The 19,230-nt window shown below is 41.9% G+C and overlaps 1 protein-coding gene across 6 annotated transcripts in view; it reads left to right on the plus strand.

The window, feature by feature from the left end:
• Positions 1 to 1,631: 1,631 nt before the first annotated feature.
• The window catches only part of PCCA (propionyl-CoA carboxylase subunit alpha), a 361,328-nt gene continuing 343,729 nt past the window's right edge, over positions 1,632 to 19,230 (plus strand). For 2 of the 6 annotated variants that reach the window (XM_027557905.1, XM_027557901.1), the window contains exons 1-4: positions 1,954 to 2,093; positions 13,288 to 13,365; positions 17,665 to 17,712; positions 17,821 to 17,889. In XM_027557905.1, the coding sequence (XP_027413706.1) occupies positions 1,989 to 2,093; positions 13,288 to 13,365; positions 17,665 to 17,712; positions 17,821 to 17,889 (300 nt within the window). In that variant the 5' untranslated portion in view covers positions 1,954 to 1,988. Of the gene's footprint in view, positions 2,094 to 13,287; positions 13,366 to 17,664; positions 17,713 to 17,820; positions 17,890 to 19,230 lie in introns of all 6 variants that reach the window. The other 4 variants (XM_027557904.1, XM_027557902.1, XM_027557903.1 and 1 more) reach the window with 4 other exon arrangements.

Here is a 19,230-nt window from a genome sequence, read left to right on the forward strand (position 1 = left end):
AGAACTATACCAAAGAGATCTTCATGACCCAGATAATCACGGTGGTGTGATCACTCACCTAGAGCCAGACATCCTGTATGCAAAGTCAAGTGGGCCTTAGGAAGCATTACTACAAACAAAGCTAGTGGAGGTGATGGAATTCCAGTTGAGCTATTTCAAATCCTAAAAGATAATGCTGTGAAAATGCTACACACAATATGCCAACAAATTTGGAAAACTCAGCAGTGGCCACAGGACTGGAAAAGGTCAGTTTTCATTCCAATCCCAAAGAAAGGCAATGCCAAAGAACACTCAAACTACTGCACAATTGCAGTCATCTCACACACTAGTAAAGTAATGCTCAAAATTCTCCAAGCCAGGCTTCACAATACATGAACTGTGAACTTCCAGATGTTCAAGCTGGTTTTAGAAAAGGCAGAGGAACCAGAGATCAAATTGCCAACATCCGTTGGATCATCGAAAAGGCAAGAGAGTTCCAGAAAAACATCTATTTCTGCTTTATTGACTATGCCAAAGCCTTTGTGTGGATCACAACAAACTGTGGAAAATTCTGAATAGATGGGAATAACAGACCACCTGACCTGCCTCCTGAGAAATCTGTATGCAGGTCAGGAAGCAACAGTTAGAACTGGACATAGAACAACAGACTGGTTCCAAATAGGAAAAGGAGTACGTCAAGGCTGTATATTGTCACTCTGCTTATTTAACTTATATGCAGAGTACATCATGAGAAATGCTGGCCTGGATGAAGCACAAGCTGGAATCAAGATTGCCGGGAGAAATACCAATAACCTCAGATATGCAGATGACACCATCCTCGTGGCAGAAAGTGAAGAACTAAAGAGCCTCTTGAAGGTGAAAGAGGAGAGTGAAAAAGTTGGCTTAAAACTCAACATTCAGAAAACGAATATCATGGCATTTGGTCCCATAACTTCATGGCAAATAGATGGGGAAACAATGAAAACTGTGACAAACTTTATATTCTGGGCTCCAAAATCACTGCAGATGGTGATTGCAGCCATGAAATTAAAACATGCTCACTCCTTGGAAGAAAAGCATTGACCAATCTAGACAGCATATTAAAAAGCAAAGACATTATTTTGCCAACAGAGGTCCGTCTAGTGAAACCTGTGGTTTTTACAGTAGTCATGTGTGGATGTGAGAGCTGGAGTATAAAAGAAAGCTGAGCGCCGAAGAATTGATGCTTTTGAACTGTGGTGTTGGAGAAGACTCTTGAGAGATCTCAAGGAGATCCAGCCAGTCCATCCTAAAGGAGATTAGTTCTGAATAGTCATTGGAAGGACTGATCCTGAAGCTGAAACTCCAATACTTTGGCCACCTGATGGGAAGAATTGACTCATTGGAAAAAACCCTGATGTTGGGAAAGATTGAAGGCGGGAGGAGATGGGGACGACAGGGAATGAGATGGACATGAGTTTGAGTAGACTCTGGGAGCTGGTGATGGACAGGGAGGCCTGGCGCATTGCAGTCCATGGGGTCTCAAAGAGTTGGACACGACTGAACTGACCTGAATTGAACTGAAACTCGGGACACTCAAAACATTACCGCGGCCCTAGGCCGAGGGGTGGTCAAGGGCGGAGGTGACTCAATGATGATCGCTGGTATGACTGCGTGCAGGTTGCCAGGCGGACGCTGGTGCAGTCGGGGTTTACCCCAAGCAGGCGCGGATCAACGGCAGCCAGAACTCTCGCGTGTCCTCCCGACTTGGTTTAACCCGGGGATCAGGTCGCGTCGGCCGCCACCAGTGGCTGGGTGCCGGCCGGCGGCCGCGTCCTCTTGACTGCGGCCCAGCCGCCCGGGTGCCTCCTGCTGCAAATGGGCTAGTGGCTCGGGGCCCCGCCCCTGCCCGCCTCGGGGCCGGGGACTTGGATCCCCGGCTCGTGATTGGCCGCAGTCGCGGCGCTCCCCTTCTCCGCCCCCTTCGCTGGGGTGAAAGGTCAGAAGAGCTTTGGTCTGCAGGGGCGGCCATGGCGGGGTTCTGGACTGGGGCGGCGGCGCTGGCCACCGCGGGACGGCGCGGACGGCGGTGGCCGAAGCTTTTTATGCGGAGCGTGGCGCTGTGGACCGTGAAGGTGAGGAGCGACGGGACTTCTCGTGGGCCTGGGCTTGGCTGGGCTGCCTGCCCCGCACCCCGTGGCGTTGGCCGGTGCTGCACCCCCCATCCCCACCCCCGAATTCCTCCTCGCCGCGGAGCTCGCCCAGGCGCGGGTCAGAGCCGGCATCCCTGGTCCCAGCTGTGTCTCCGGGGATCACGGAGGACAGCGCGGCCCAAAGAGCCTGCCGGCGTTGAGTTTTCTGCTTCCTCGGGAGCCGCAGACAGCCACCTCGCTGTAATTTCCCAGCCCTTCGCGCCCTTCCGTTCTTGGGCCGTGCGATTTTGGCTTCTTCTGAGCTTTTCAGGTGCATTTGTAAGGGTCCTTATAGTTACCATTTTCTCCAGCCTTGTTCCTCCTTTGAAGAGACCCTAAACTGCTGCTCAGTTAGGAGTTAGGGTTTTGCGTTTATCTCACCTTTTAAAGTACCATGTCGGGATAGGCTACTACCTTTACTTGAATGGAGAGCATATTTTAATTGCATTACATCACATTATACTGTATACACGTCTTGTGAGTTTTTTTGTTTTTGTTTTTCTTTGTAGTGGTTAGGCGGATGTTGTGTTCTCAGCGTCTCTGCGCTGTATTTTTTCATGTTTCTGGGTGGCAGCCTTAACACCTTGGAGTGTTTGTGACTCTTAACACTTTCTGTCTTCAGAATGGAGTTTCTTGTAATTTCTAAACAAATGCTACCTAACTGACTTTATTAATAGAGTTCAAGTCACTGGAACAAATTATTTAAAGTATTTCTCTGGACACTGCCTGTTTTCTTCCTTTAAAAACAAAATAGGCACATAACTTGATTTATTGTCATGGACCTTAGAATTGGAAGACAGTATAGAGATGATCTAGCCCATCCTACTCTACTAGAAGAAGAGAACTCAGGCCCAGGTGAGAAATGATGCAGCTGGAACTGATCGTGGAAGTGAAAGTCAGTCTGCACAGGCTTTAGCTTAGGGTCAGCTTTGGAATGCTGACACTCAAAATCCCTGGAGTTCTTTGTGCTGGTGCACAATTAAGACCTTTGTTTCTTAATCTTGATTGTTTTCTCATGTTTTAATGTCTTTTGGACTCCTCATTTGCAGTTGTGAAGCTCTTAAATGTAATTTATGTAGGAGGCAACATGATATGGAAAGGCATGGACTTTGGAATCACACTCATGAAGTTTTGCATATTACACAAGTCACTTCTCAGCTTCTTGCTTACGGGTATTTTTTTTTGTTGTTTCCTAACAAATCTTTCTGGACTACATCCTGTGTTCTGTCTCTATAGAATGAATATAATTTCTCTTTTAGAAATTTTAGTCTGTTAAGGAGACAAGTGTAAAACGCCATTAGGGGAGAGGCTTTGGTGCTGTATCAAGAAAATAAAATGAAGGGATTTGACCAAGTCTAGAGTTTGAGATTTGTAGCTTTGTCCTAGAAACTGCTGTGGTATTCTACTTGAATGAACTTATTCAGTCCTTACAACAGCCATTTATAGATGAAGAAATTTTTTATGTGACTTGCTCAAACTGTGCTTAAGGTTAAGGGATTGTTTTCCTTTGGAAGTGAAAAGTGGCACAGTTTTGAAGGACATAGTGACTTTTTTCCTAGGCAAAAAAGAGAAGGAAGAAGTGTTATATGTGACAGCAGTACATGCAAAAGGCCTGGGCCAGAGGGAAAGCCAAGATAAAGGAACTGGAAAAGTCCGCTGGGGCTTTGGTATGGAGATCAGATGGTGCCCAGGAGGTAGGTAGGAGTCAGACCATGCTGGGCCTTACTGTAGACCCTGCTATCAGGTTTATGGGAAGCCATTTATGTTCAAGTTGGGAGGGATTGTTACACTGATATATGTTAGAGTGGAGAGGATAAGAGAGAAGGAATTTGTTGGGCTACTTACTGCTGTACACTTATTGTATGACATATAAGCTTTGATTTTTCTTTACGAGTTTTTTCCTTTAAACTTGTTGGCAGAGCCTGCATCTTGTCTATTACTGTTTTCTTAGCACAGTGTTTGACAAAGTAGTGCTGAATGTGTGGTGATACTGAAGGAAGAGTTATTTCTGTGCCAGTAAAGGATTTCTCCTGGAGGTGGGAGAAGCAGGGAACTTGAGCTGCTTAGCTTCTCTCCAGGCTTCTTTTCTATGAACTTGAAACATGCATTACTGAGTCTGTGTTTGAAGCCGAACCTTTTGAAGATTTTATTCCTCCCCTTTCTCCCTCCACCCCTGTAAATTGTTTGGTTAGGTGGAAAGCAGACTAACTCTAGTCTAGAGAGTTCTAACCATTCTTTTAACCAGTTAATAGTTTGTTTTTAGGTGGGTGTGTGTGTGTGTGTGTGTAGGGTGTGTGTGTAGGGTGTGTGCATGTGTGTGTGTGTGTAGGGGGTGTGTGTGTAGGGTGTGCGTGTGTGTGTAGGGTGTGTTTGCGTGTGTGTGTAGGGTGTGTGTGCGTGTGTGTGTGTGCGTGCATGCGCGTGCCCGTGCACTCACTCAGTTGTGTCTCACTCTTTGGACTGTCCTTCAGGTTCCTCTGTCCTTAGAGTTCACCTTTTAGTCTTATTTTGTTTTGGCTGTTTAAACACATTCTATTTAAATAACTAGTTTTTTTTCCCTTCTGTCTGCATTTTTCAGGGGCTCCAGGATGTTGGACTTGTGGTAATTGCTGCAGTTTATTGAACTTTTTATGCCTTATATGATTTTCAGACATTTCCTCTTAGCCTTGTAACAAGTAGGTAAAAAAAAAATTCCAACTTTACAGAAGAGGAAACAAAAGCTCAGAGCAGTTAAGTAACTTGCTTAAGGAAACAATTGGCTGAGATAGATGTTGAACCTTGGATAGTATGCTCCCAAAGCCTTGCCTTTCCAGTTTGTCTCTCGTTTGGGTCATGGTCTCATTATATGGTGCATTCATGAAGTTCAAAGGCTCAAGCTTTACGTACCTTAAAGCCCATGATTTTCTTTTCTAGTCATGGAAGAGAATGTTTAAGCAAATCTGAATGCTTTAGCATTGCCTGGAGGTAAATCTTTCCACCTGCTTATAGATTTCTGACAATCATTTGGGAAAAAAACCTTCTAACATTATTACAGAAAGCAGTTTTTGATGAATGAAAATGTTTATGGACATTTGTGTATTTATACATCTGCGCTTTTTTTGGATTTTATTCTTAAGAGGTTCAGAACAGAGAAGTGATTGGTAAAACCCTTTTCTAAATAAGGGGAAGAGATGGTGACATGTTGATAGAGTGAAGAAACAGAAGTTAAGTGATTCCAGTTTTTAAGAAACTGGGTAAATGGGAGAACAGGGATGAAAAAGGAAATTGGGAAGGAAAAAGGTGTTTATTTGTTTGTTTGTTTTTTAATAGGGGTGGGGATCGGTAGTGTTTCCCTTTAGGTATCTGGACTCAGAGGGTTCCAAGAGTCATGTTGATTTGCTGGTAGCACTGGAGTTGGTGAAAACTGGTAGGACTTGGGATCTGTTTTGGAACTAGAACCAATAGTACTTGCTGTAACCAAAGGGAGATAAAAGGAAAGAGAAGAATCAAGGACCTTTGAAAGATAGACACAAAGGGCCATAGAGTGTATGATCCCATAAGTATGAAACGTCAGGGTGGGCAGAGCCACAGAGGCAGAGGTAGGTCAGTGGTTGCCAAGGGCTGGGGAGGGGTGAGGGGGGAGATGGGAGTGACTGCTGACAACTGAGGGGTGTCTTTCTGGGGTGAAGAGAAAAAATGAGAAAGGGCAAATTAATACATCTCGGGGGGACAAAATTAGTTTGAGCTTCATAACAGTTATGGAAAAGAGGGAAGCGTTTAGGCTTTCCTATAGTAAGAAACATTCATTAATGAGGATAAACAAACCTTGTCCTAGCACTGAATGTGTAGAATTCATTATATAAAGGCAACTAGCAATCCAGTAAAAAAAAAAAAAGAAAATAAACTTCTTTGTTACTCTTTTATCAAGGATGCAGTGATAACTCACGTCTCATTGATTGCTATTAATATAGCACTTTGTGAAAGTTACAGTGTGTAAAAAAAAAACGTTCTGTACCAGTGGGATGATAAGGTTTCCCCGAAGCAGAGCCTGAAGAGGGATTTCGTGCGGGTGGTAGTTGAGAAGCGTAAAGAATGCAGGCTAGAGCAGGGGTTAAAAAAAATCAAAGCAAAGAAGGGATCTAGGTGGAAACTAGATTCAGTCTCATCCCACAGGGGAGCCCTGGAGCAGTGGTTCTCAAAGCAGGGGACTCTAGCCAGCAGCAGCAGCATTACCTGGGTACTTGTTAGGAATGCACATTTTCTAGCTTCACCCTAGACCCGCCAAGTTTGAAACTCTGAGGTTAGAGCCAGCAGTCTGTTTTAATAAGCTCCTCCAGGTGAAAATGATGCATAGTCAAGTTTGAGAAGCACTGCTCTAGTGCAATAAAAAGTATAATGTGAGCTGTAAGTATAATTTAACATTTTCTAGCACTCACATTGGAGAAGGCAATGGCAACCCACTCCAGTACTCTTGCCTGGAAAATCCCATGGACCGAGGAGCCTGGTGGGCTGCAGTCCATGGGGTCGCTAGGAGTTGGACACAACTGAGCGACTTCACTTTCACTTTTCACTTTCATGCATTGGAGAAGGAAATGGCAACCCACTCCAGTGTTCTTGCCTGGAGAATCCGAGGGACGGCGGGGCCTGGTGGGCTGCCGTCTATGGGGTTGCACAGGGTTGGACACGACTGAAGCGACTTAGCAGCAGCAGCATTCACATTAAAAAAAATTTAAAGCAGTGAAATTACTATTTTATATTTACCCAGTGTGGCTCAGTGGTAAAGAATCTGCCCGCCAGTACAGGAGAATCGGGTTCAATCCCTGCATCCAGAAGATCCCCAGGAGAAGGGAATGGCAACCCACTCCAGTATTCTTGCCTGGAGAATCCCAGGGACAGACGAGCCTGGTGGGCTACAGTCCATGGGAGTCGCCAAAGAGACACGACTTAGCGACTAAACAACACCAATGATTTAACCCGATATATTAAAAATATTTTAGTATGTAAATCTAAAACTTTAACAAGGTTTCTGTTTTGTTTTTCATATGAAGTCTTCAAACCTAGGGTGTATTTTACACTTGGCACACATAGGACTTTGGCAGATTTCAAGTGCTCAGAAGCTGTCCGTGGCTAGCGGCTACCATATTGTACAGCCAGCTCTAAAGCACAGATTGCAGTACTAAGTTGAGCCCACCTTGAGGTTGAAGTGGGGGCAGCTTTTTGAACTTCATGATAGTCAAATCAGTGGTTGTGGCCTGGGAGGGATGTAACTCCAGGCTTGAGAGAGAACTCCTGTCTGGTTGAGGCAGATGGGGCAAAGCAGGGAGCAGGTGGGAACCGTGGGTAGTCAGCACACCAGTGGGGGCCTTCCCCGCCTGGAAAACGGATGCTGGATGTAAACCCACAGCATCTGCTATAGGTGGGGTGGGAGGAATGGCCTGGCTGGGGGGCTGGGTTGGAATGAAGAGGCTTTAGAGTTGATGCACACAGTTCTAGCTTACTGTGGAGGCACAACTGGAGAATCTTGACTTTTTTTTTTCCCCTCCCTTAGTTTTATTGAGAAGTGAAAGTGAAAGTCGCTCAGTTGTGTCCAACTCTTTGCGACCCCATAGACTATACAGTCCATGGAATTCTCCCGGCCAGAATTCTGGAGTGGGCAGCCGTTCCCTTCTCCATGGGATCTTCCCAACCCAGGGATCGAACCCAGGTCTCCTGCATTGCAGGCAGATTCTTTACCAGCTGAGCCATAAGGGAAGCCCAAGAATACTGGAGTGGGTAGCCTGTCCCTACTCTAGCAGATCTTCCCAACCTAGGAATCGAACTGGGCTGTCGTGCATTGCAGGCCGATTCTTTACCAACTGAGCTATCAGGGAAGCCCTAATATTGAGAAATAGTTGATGTAAATCCTGAGATTTTATCATCTTTCTCAAATATTAGGTATTCAGCCTAGCTTGCCAAGTGAAAGTCTTGGCAGACAGCTGAAGATTGGGATAGCTAGTGAAGTCCTGAAGGCTACATAGTCAATGTAAGTGAAAGAAAAGCTGTTTTTAAGTGGTAAGGCCTGATCTCACGGTGAAAAGGCCTGACTTCTGGTGGTGTTTTAAAGAGGGCGTTTTCCCGCGTCATTCTGGGTTTCTTAAAATGTTCAAAGGTTCAGTTGGCTCATGCTTACCAGCTCTGTGTCATGTAATGTGGGAGGAGAGCTTTTCCTGGAAATTTTGAAGATGAATCACTAACAAGTGTTTTGTTGTCCTTGGTAAGCTCATCTTACTCCTCCATCGGCCCATAGTTTTGAGGATGGCTTCTTCTTTGAAGTAGAATGCATTGTGCTAAAGAGTTAGCCTGTCAGTAGAGTTGTTCTAATATTATTCACTTGAATGCCCCTGTGGTTATGTTAAGAGTTCTGGATTTGGTAGGGTTTAGTTTTTAAATTGTGCTTTAAGCTTGAATTTAGTGGATTTGTGAGTTTGGGCTGCCACCTGAGGCTACAAGCAGAAAAATGTGAAAGTAGGTGCTGGCTTAGGTTAGAAAAGGGTATTTCGCTGTTGGCAATGGTTGGAAGGCCTCTGAACAGTTTGTGTAAAAGCTGTACCCTTTTTTTGGTTAATAGTTAATTCATTCTTACTATAACGTACGCAAAATTGTGCAGGCATTTTACACATTCTTATTTAATCCTCACGTCAGCGTTAAGTCCTAGATAAGTGGTTTTATGCCCAGTTTATATATGAGAAAAACTCTTGAAGAAATGGCTGAGCCAATTTCCCAACCAGGGCGTGAATCTGAGTCTAGATCAGAGCTCTTAAGTACTCCATTATTACTCTAATGGTAACTCCCAAATGGTCTGGGATAATTTTAAGAAAAAAAGTTACAGCTGCATAATGGGATTTAGTTGTTGGGTAATACCTTACATTTCGTTGGTGCTTTACAGTTTATAAAGGCTTGTGTGTTTTGGGCTTTTTTTGTTTGTTTTTTAAAGACAGCTCTGCAGGAAAGCAAGGGAGGTGTCGTGTTGTTCATTTTATAGATGAAAACTGGGGTCCAGAGGAATTATTTGCTCAGTGTTGTGTACCTGTGAAGCAGTGGAGTAAGCGCTGAGCCGGGTCTTCACCTCTGTGGTGAACTCAGAAGGTCGTGCTACTTCCATGTGCTGCCTTGTTAGCTGGTGCTTCTCATCTAAGTGTGGAAACTATAGAAAATCTTCATTCTTGCAGAAGAGAAGCAGAGCAGTATGTTCTCTGGAAGTCGTTTTGCACACACTGACCTTTCTCCTTTCGGCTGTGATAGGCTAAACGGTCTTTATAGATGGACTTGGTTAACATTTTTCCTTTGAACTCTTATTCTAGAACATACCTTTAAAGAATTCTGGACTGGGCTTGTAGCCTGTTTTTTTATATGCCTAACAAAAATAAGAAACATTAAAAATTCTATGTAGAGGTCCAAATTAGCAGATTTCTACCAACTCATTCCTTGTATTTTTTGAAAAAATTACGTTGTGGCTCTACAAAATTATCTGATTTTTGACTGGTGTACATTATAGCTTTGAACTTTGTTGAAGCTCTGCCAGGGGAAAACAGGAGCGCGAGAGAGTAGTGTATGGCTGACTGCAAACCACTTTGGGCTTGCTGTGGGAATGGCTCAGACTCCTGTCTTTCCTCTGTAGTTGTGTTCTGCTGCTAAGGTTCTGACTGGTTGCATCATTTCTTCTTCCAGGTACTTGGCTAATTCGGGGCACCTGTGTTTTTCAATTTGGGGTCCAGTATCACAAGTTCACTTGTATACAAGCTGTATGCTTTCTTTTTTTTTTGATAATGGTGGTAAAATATAGTCTGTTAGATCGTCAGAACCAAGTATTTAAAAATAGCAATAAAAAGATGAAAAAACAAGCAAACCCAATTTGATTGATCGATACTGCTATAGCTTGTCTCCTGCGTTTTGGCCAGGTGTAATTTGTAATCGTGGACATGAGTTTGAGCAAACTCTGGGAGATGGTGAAGTACAGGGAAGCCTGGCGGGCTGCAGTCCGTGGAGTTGCAAAGAGATGGACACGACTTAACGACTGAACAACAGCAACGATTTGTAATAGAGTTTAGTTTTAGAGTTAATAGAGTTTGTAATAGAGTTTAGATTTAGTTTCAAGAACTGTGTGGTGTAGACATTTTAAAATTTGAGTTTTATGTTATTGGCAGTTTCCTGAGTAAGTGTAGATTACACTGAGTCAGCTGACCCAGACCTGTCCCAGAGCTTGGCCACTTGGAGATGTCTGATTCTTCTGGGTTAGAAACTGTCCCTTGAGGACCAAGTTCAGTTTAGTCCATTTTTTCATGAGCCCATCTGATGAGAGAATCCTGAGGCTTAATGAACTTCAGTCATTAAGTTCATGACTGAAACTTAATGCTTCAGTCATGTTTATTCGAATCTGTGAAATTAGCTCCATTTCTACCAAACAACTCAGTGTTTGTTGCTCTCGGAGCAGTCTGGCAGTGAGATCTGTGTTACCATCTTCTTGGACCACACGTTCAGTTTGGGTTAACTGCATATTCTTCATAATAATGTGTGTCAGATGTTCACACATGTTAGAATCTCTGTAATAAGCTTTTGTGTTTTGAATGACAGTTGTGTAGGTTAGTAGGGATTTAAGAGGAAACTGGGCTTCCCTGGTGACTCAGATGGTAAAGAATCTGGCTGCAGTGCAGGAGACCCGAGTTCGATCTCTGGGTTAGGAAGATTCCCTGGAGGAGGGAATGGCTACCCGCTCCAGTATTCTTGCCTGGAGAATTTCATGGACTGAGTCTGGTGGGCGACAGTCCATGGGGTTGTACAGAGTAGTACACGACCGAAGTGACTTAGCACGTGAGCACCTAAGAAAAACACCTGGGGAGTTAAAGTGGTTTGCTCTAGTCCTGGAAGTAGTGTCAGACTGAGCTAGGATTAGAACTCAGGCTCTTTGATCTCTTCTCCCAGAGTTCTGTTCTAGGCAGTATGCTGGGAAGTGTTCCCTTCCCCAGACATAAACATCACTGTTTACTCTCCCCAAAGCTTATTAGAATACCTAAAATGTCTACCCCAGATTGTGTTTTGTCTCTGAAAGACTCACATTTGGCTTTTGCCATCAGGAATCAGTTATGCCCTTTATTTGTTAGTAATTAAAGACACATGTATGATTTTTGTAAAATCCTTTCTTGTATATACTCTTGTGAAAGGATATTTTGACATATTCCTACAACTGCCTGTTATGTGCCTTATGATATTAGGGAAAATTGGTAAAACTGTAAACTGTGTTCATTGTATAAAATTGTTAGGAAGCTGGTGTGCTCTTTACTTCTTGTGTAAATATCCGAGTGCTGCCTTGCTGCAGACTAAATGTGAGAAATCCCAGGTAGCTTTTGCTTTTTTTTTTTCTTTGTTGTTGTTGTTTAGTTGCTAAGTCGTGTCCTACTCTTTTGTGACCTCATGGACTGTAGCCCGCCAGGCTCCTGTGTCCATGGGATTTCCCAGGCAAGAATACTAGAGTGATTTGCCATTTCCTTCTCCAGGTGTTCTTTCCAACCCAGGGATCGAACCCGCCTCCTGCATACCGGCCTCCTGCATTGACAGGCGCATTCTTTACCACTGAACCACTACGGAAGACCTTTTCTTTATTCTGAGTTTGCCTTCTGCGTTGGCTAAGCTATAAACACAATATATGGTTTTTAAGTGAGGAGGTGTTACCTTTATCCTGTTAAATCTGATGTGAGAGTAAAGTTGCCAGATTATAGCTATTCTGCTGAGGGCAGTGGAAGACTGAATTTTTTTTTAATCACAAAAAGTGGTTGTGTACCCCGCTTTGTACATTTTTTTTTAAACACCAAATCATCTCTTTGCACAGATGTTTAGTATTAATGTGGAAGTGCCACTATTTATATTATCTCAAAAAAAATTAATAATGCTTTTACCAGATCTGTGTTTAAATTTTCTTACCATTGCAGCCTAGACTTGACATTTCTGAAAAATTAAAATTCTTGAGACTCAGTTTTCTACATTGGAGTTTGAATTCACAGGGATGCTTACAGAAATGTAAGAGTGTTTTGGTCTGGGAAAGGGAGACAGTAGTGAAGTCAGTTTTCTTCCCATTTTCAGCTCATTATTCATCACCAGTCCTTTTTACTTGGTGTGGTAAGTTTTACTAGGTTTTATTTTGTAAAGTGTATTCACTTCTGCATAAAGATTACATTTTGTAATTTGGCGCTTGATACTTCTAAAAAAAAATAACTGGATTCATTTTTTTCATTTTAAAATGTTGTTATAAATTATTTGCTTCCTGTTTGAGTTGTTCGGCTGTTAGAACGTTCTGAGTACCTGTTGCCTTTTGCCACCACCCTCACCCTGCTTTTTTCTTGATTTACCTTCATCAGTGACTATAGGATAAATTATTTTCTTAAACCTTTGCTATAACCTTGATTAGTGATTCTTCTTAATGTTTTAAAGGCTTAAGATACACTTTTTTCCACATACGTATATGGTAATGAATTAAAGTGAACTTGATTATTAGTGTTAACCTTTTCATTTTTATCTGCCAAGCCACATTAATACCAGAATAAGTAAAATAAGAAATCATGTGTCAGACATTAGCAAATAAAAACTAGTTTGTTGTTTTCTGGGCCCTGTTAAAGTTGAAGCTCTTTGAAAGCCGACGCTTGTTGCATGCTGTATGAAGTTCTGTGTGGTGTGTGACATTCTGATCCCGCTGTATCTGTCTGCATGACCAGAAAGACTTTTCTTCAGATTTTATTTGACCCATTGACTCTTACACTTTTCTGGAGATTGTTTTGATGTCTTTGGATTCTCATGTGTGCCAAGGGAATGTGTCTAGTTGGGGTTTACCTTCTATAGTTAAGGTATATTGCTTAGAACTACATACATTGATTGAGGAAACACTGTAGCCAGAAGCATACTGGAAGAATTACCCTGAAAAATATTTTTATTTTTTTTTATTTATTTTTTTTTTTTTCAGCGTAAACACAAGCCTGGCTTTATTTTTATTTTTTTTTTTTTCAGCGTAAACACAAGCCTGGCTTTATTTTTTTTTTTTTTTTTTTTCAGTGAAAAATATTTTTAAAGCTCATTCAAGTATCTGTCGTTTATTTCACTTTCATTTTTTTTTTTTTCCCCTTTCTTTTGGTAGCATGTTCCACATTATTCAAGACGGTACTTAGTGGTGTCTCGTACTCTCTGTTCAGCTGGATATGATTCTAATGAAAAAGTAAGTATTTCAAAAACAGTTTTGACAGCTAAGTTAAAATGTTTTGTTGTCTCCACATTGTGTTCACCGGGCAGGTTCCATTTTATTGATGCTGTGTCATTTTTTATTGCCATACATCATAGATTCTATAGGTGTTCAGCGTTTGTTCCTTTTTTCATTGTGGACCACAGCCTGAGGCTTTAATTTTGTATTTGTACCTATATCGCAAATGGAATAAATTCCCAATGTATTTCCTTTGTTTTCAGCAGGATCACTAATACATTCTTTCTTAGACTAGGCAGTTGAGAGATTTTGATTAAACTATTAGTTTTTTTTCATTTACTTAATATTTGTAACTATTTTTGAGTGAAGGCAATTATGGTTATTGTAAATTTGGGGACAAGGGAATTCTGGTTAAAATCTTGGTATATGATAATGTCTGAGGCCTGTAATGGAGGAATAAAGGAACTGGAAGTGGTGATTGGAGGTAAAACATGATTTGGTGACAATGAAGGCATCAAAGAGGCAGAAGAAGAGTTTTGGTTAAGAAGAGATGATTCAAATCGAATGTCATTAAAGTAGAACTAATATGAATGATTATTTGAGAATGAAGTGGTCTTCTAAATAGCCAAAGTATACAGAACTACTCAAAAGAATCTTGAAATTTGGAGAATAAAGGATCTATATTCACTGTAGCTCAATAGAAATGTAAAGTGGAGACAATTGGAGGACATATATAATTTTTTATTTTCTAATAGCCACATTGAAAATAAACAGGTGAAATTAACTTTCATATATTTTATTTTATTATTTCTTGTTTTTTGGCCATGCAGAGAGGCATGTGGGATCTTAGTTCCCTGACCAGGAATAGAACCTGTGCCTCCTGCAGTGGAAGTGTGGAATTTTAACCACTTGACTACCAGGGAGGTCCCAGTCCCAGGTCTTTAAATGACTTATAAATCCTTTCTTAATCGGGCATTTTTACCCCAGCTTTATTTGCCACAGTACCCCATACTGTGTTTTTTGCTTGAGCTATCTTAAAAATTACTTGTAGTTTTTTGTGTTACCATCTGCTTTCAATGTCACTGCCTTATTAACACATACTCTTCATTCTCTGCTTTTGCTGCCTTTAACACAGCACTTAACACACTTTGTTGTGATTGTGCTGTATTGTACATTGAAGTTATCAAATGCACTTGACATTTACCTGTACTTATTGATGCAGACGGGAGGTGTAAAGTTGGTTTAGGGAGTGCTCTGGTGGTCCAGTGGTTAAGACTCTGCTTTCTCACTGCCGAGGGTGAAGGTTCAGTCCCTGGTAAGGGAACTAAGATCCCACAAACTGTGTCATGTGGCCAAAAAAAAAAGTTGGTTTAAATTTATTAGTGTATATATTCTTTTATACGCATAGCCTATCTGGAAGAATATTCAGGAAACTAGTAGTAATTGTTGCCTTTAAGGCAAGGACCTGGGTGTCCCTACTATGTGCCCCCGTTTTTACCTTCTAAGATCTGAACCATATTCATTTGTTATTTAGTTAAAATCTTAAGTATGGAAGATTAATTGGTATTAGCTTTATTGAACTTGTGTACTATTGGTAACCCATTAATAGTCCTCTGTTAGGGTTCTCCAGAGAAACAGAACCAGTGAGAGACATATAGAAATTTCTTTTTTTTTTTTTTAATTGACTCACCTAATTCCTGGGTTTCCCTGGTGGCTCATATGGTAAAGAATCTGCCTCCAGTGCAAGAGACCTGGGTTCAATCCCTGGGTCAGGAAGATCCCCTAGAGAAGGGAAAGGCTCCTCACTCCAGTATTCTTGCCTGGAGAATCTCATGGACAGAAGGGCCTGGCAGGCTACAGTCCCTGGTGTCGCAGGGAGTCAGACACAACTAGGCGACCAACACACCTAATTCAGGAGGTTGAGAAGTCCCTTGCAGTCTGCTGTTTGCAAGCTGGACACCTTGGAAAGCTGGTGTGTAAGTCTAGTCCAGGTCCAAAGGTCTGGAAACCAGGAAAGCTGATGGTGTAAGTCCCAGGTCCAAGGGTAGAAGACCAACGTCCCAGCTCAACCCGGCAGGCAGAACTAGTCCTCTCTTCCTCCACGTTTAGTCTGTGAGGCCTCCATGGACTGGATGGTGCCTAGCCACACTGGGGAGGGCTGTCTGCTTTACCGAGTCTACTGATTCACACGTTAGTCTCATCTGGAAACACCATCACAGACACCGTCAGAAAAAATGTCTCACCTGGACACCTTGTGGCCCAGTCAAGGTGCGCAGAACACTCACCATCAGGAGCCCTGAACAGAGAGGAGTAGGAGTGTGTCAAGCGCTGCAGTCATGGCTGGCACAGATTTGTCCCCGTGAGACAGAATCACACTCCTAGATTTGTAATCTGGTTTGCCGCCCAAAGGATCGAATAACAACACTCTAGCTAACACATACTGAGTATATAGTGCATGCTAGGCCCTACACTAAAGGCTTTACGGTGTGAATTCAGATTCCTGGAACCTCCGTGTCAGGTAGCTCTTACTCCCGTTTTACGAACCGGGAAATGAGTGTCCGGTAGGCTGGCTTGTCCACAGAGGAACACATGGTAGTGTTGGGATTCCAACTGGGCCAGGATGGCTTCAGACTAGCTCTTAACCTTCATTCTACTCCTTCCATAGAAATTACGATGGAATTTGTACTCCCTGTAATATTATTATAATTTGTTGTTAATGTGTTGCTTAACGTGTAAGTTCCAGTGTTTGTGCTGCTTTTATCTGAGGTAGTCTGCTTAATATTTAATCAGTGTTTGAAGATACAGTTCAGGGAAGTAGGAACAGGTTTTCTTAGTATATGCTTACTGTTTAGCAGGAATGGCATGCCACTGCAGTATTCTTGCCTGGAGAATCCGATGAACAGAGGAGCCTGGAAAGTGATAGTCCATAGAGTCGAAAAGAGACACGATTGAACACATACACACACATGATTTTACACACACATACATGATTTTACACACACACACACGATTTTATAGCTCCACCCCACTATTCTTGCCTGGAGAATCCCAAGGACAGAGGGGCCCGCTGGGCCACAGTCCATGTGGTCGCAAAGAATCAGACAAGGCTGAAGCGACTTAACACGCACATACACACACACACGATTTTATAGCTCCAAGCCCTAGGTGGGATTAGGGTGTTTTTTGGGCCCAGGTGGAGGCTTGTCTCAGTTGGGTGTGATAGCCCATGTGTGGTATAAAGGCTCAGTCAAGACTTTAAAGGCCTTTTGCAGTTCTGAGATTCTGTAATTTGCTCTCAGGTTAACATATTACTTTAAGTTATTCAAGAGTACTTTTAAGATCATATATACCTTTAACTTTTCTTTTAGTAATATGACTAAAACTTTAAAAAAGGGTCCATTTAACATGCAACAGTTCACTAACCCAGCGATCATTGTGTACTAAAATGTATTGCATCCAAGTTACTTACAATTGTTCGTGTGCATTTCTTTAAAAAGAGTAGCTTGTTCAGTTCTAGAGTCAGGAGAGAACCTTATTAAATAGTTTCCCACTAGAATGCTATATCAGTTTATTTATGTGGAAATCAAGAGATTGCAGTCCTGAGAGATGGATTTACTTAGAGTGAAATAGGTCATTAATGGCAGAATTGGGCTTAGAATTTAGGTCTCTCACCCTACACAAAATGGAACATCTTTTTCTATTATGTGGCCTTAGCTGTTTCAAAATGTGATTATTCAAACAACATTATACTTAATGTTATACTCAACATTTATACTCAATAGCATTAACTCAACATTATACTCAAATAGCATAACCTGTGTGGTCTGGAACTCTTTGGGTAAAAGTATAACTAGTTTATCTGTTCTGAGTTGTTGAAAATACCACTTAATGCTATGCCCCAATCCCAAAGAGATGGAATATAAATTATATCAGACTTGACTTTGAGAAACATAACATTTAGAATTTCTCTGAATTTAGAAAACAAGTAAACTCTCAAGCAGTTTTAACTAAAGTTTTTTAGTTTTTTGAAATCTCATTTGAAAATTATCTTTTGGCAAGAAATGTAGTTCCTTTATGAATTATTGAACCTCATCAATTGATACTTTTTTGACAGGGTAATTATAAGGCCAGATCCTGCCAGACGAGTTTAGTAGTAGCCTGGTTGTAAGTGAACACGTGCATAGTATCTGATACCATGTAGGCAGTAGTGCTTGTTAGGGTTATGCCCAGTGGTAAGTGTGGCAGACAAAGCTTGATGTTTTCTGGTCTCATCGTGAGAGTTAACAGTTTCTTATGTGTTTGTTTTCCTCTCTTTAGACTTTTGATAAAATTCTTATTGCTAATAGAGGAGAAATTGCGTGTCGGGTGAGTGGGATTTTAATCTTATTTTTCATTTTACTCTGTGAATTTTACTATTAAATCCCTTTAAACATACATTACTATTGTAGATAACATTAATGTATTTTAATATAGGTTATTAAAACTTGCAAGAAGATGGGCATTAAGACGGTTGCCATCCACAGTGATGTCGATGCTAGTTCTGTAAGTATATTTGCTTTGTTTGAGTTAGGATCTTATTTTGGATCAAATGGAAAAAAGTGAAAGATGGAGGGTTTTGTTGTTGTTGGCCTGAAAAGGTACACAATTTAAAAAATACCTATTACTTAATTTGTATTAAGCACAGTAGAAGCCTCATAATGTCTTCAATATGTGTCTTAACTATTTTATTTTCAAGGCTTTAAAAGCTTGCTGCTGCTGCTGCTGCTGCTGCTAAGTTGCTTCTGTCATGTCCGACTCTGTGTGACCCCATAGATGGCAGCCCACCAGACTCCCCAGTCCCTGAAATTCTCCAGGCAAGAACACTGGAGTTAAACTAGAATAAATAGTTTGTAGAGGGATTCTCGGAGAAGGTGATGGCACCCCACTCCAGTACTCTTCCCTGGAAAATCCCATGGATGGAGGAGCCTGATGGGCTGCAGTCCATGGGGTCGTGAAGAGTTGGACACGACTGGGTGACTTCACTTTCACTTTTCACTTTCATGCATTGGAGAAGGAAATGGCAACCCACTCCAGTGTTCTTGCCTGGAGAATCCCAGGGACGGGGGAGCCTGGTGGGCTGCCGTCTATGGGGTTGCACAGAGTCGGACACGACTGAAGCGACAGTAGCAGCAGCAGCAGCAGAGGGATTCTGGTCGCCAGGTACATTTAGGCAGAGCATGAGAAAGTTAAAAGAGCTAGTTATTAATGAAATGTTTATACAGTGCTGCCTTATGGGAGCACATTTCCCCATAGGGTAATTCTGTGTCACTAAGGGAATGCTGACTGTTTGACCTTCCTAAATGCTGTACTGTGTTCAGCTGAAAGTTTGATTAAAAAAATGGAAGACTGATGCTGATTGGACATGAGCAAAAGAGGATATAGCATAAAGTGGTAAATGATAACTAATTTTATTGGAGATATTTTATCACAGCAGGCATTTGTAGCAGTAGTAAACTATGAATGAGGAGAAAAAAATCCTGTGGGGAAAGTATATAAATTATTGGAACTGTATGGAATGAAATGTAAGTAGTTGTACTTTGATAAGTTAACTCTTTCATACTACTTTTGATAACAGGACCTACTGGTAATGTCAGCTTTTATCGTATAGTAATTTAATGCAAAGACTTTTCAGTCTTTGTGACTTTAAAATTTTATTCAGAAGTTTAGTTCAGTTGCTCAGTCATGCCTGACTCTTTGCGACCCCATGAACCACAGCACGCCAGGCCTTCCTGTCCATCACCAACTGCCAGAGTCTACCCAAACCTATGTTCATTGAGTCGGTGATGCCATCCAACCATCTCATCCTCTGTCATCCCCTTCTCCTGCCCTTAATCTTTGCCAGCA

This window comes from Bos indicus x Bos taurus, chromosome 12 (genome assembly GCF_003369695.1).
Source record: "Bos indicus x Bos taurus breed Angus x Brahman F1 hybrid chromosome 12, Bos_hybrid_MaternalHap_v2.0, whole genome shotgun sequence".
NCBI lineage: Eukaryota > Metazoa > Chordata > Mammalia > Artiodactyla > Bovidae > Bos > Bos indicus x Bos taurus.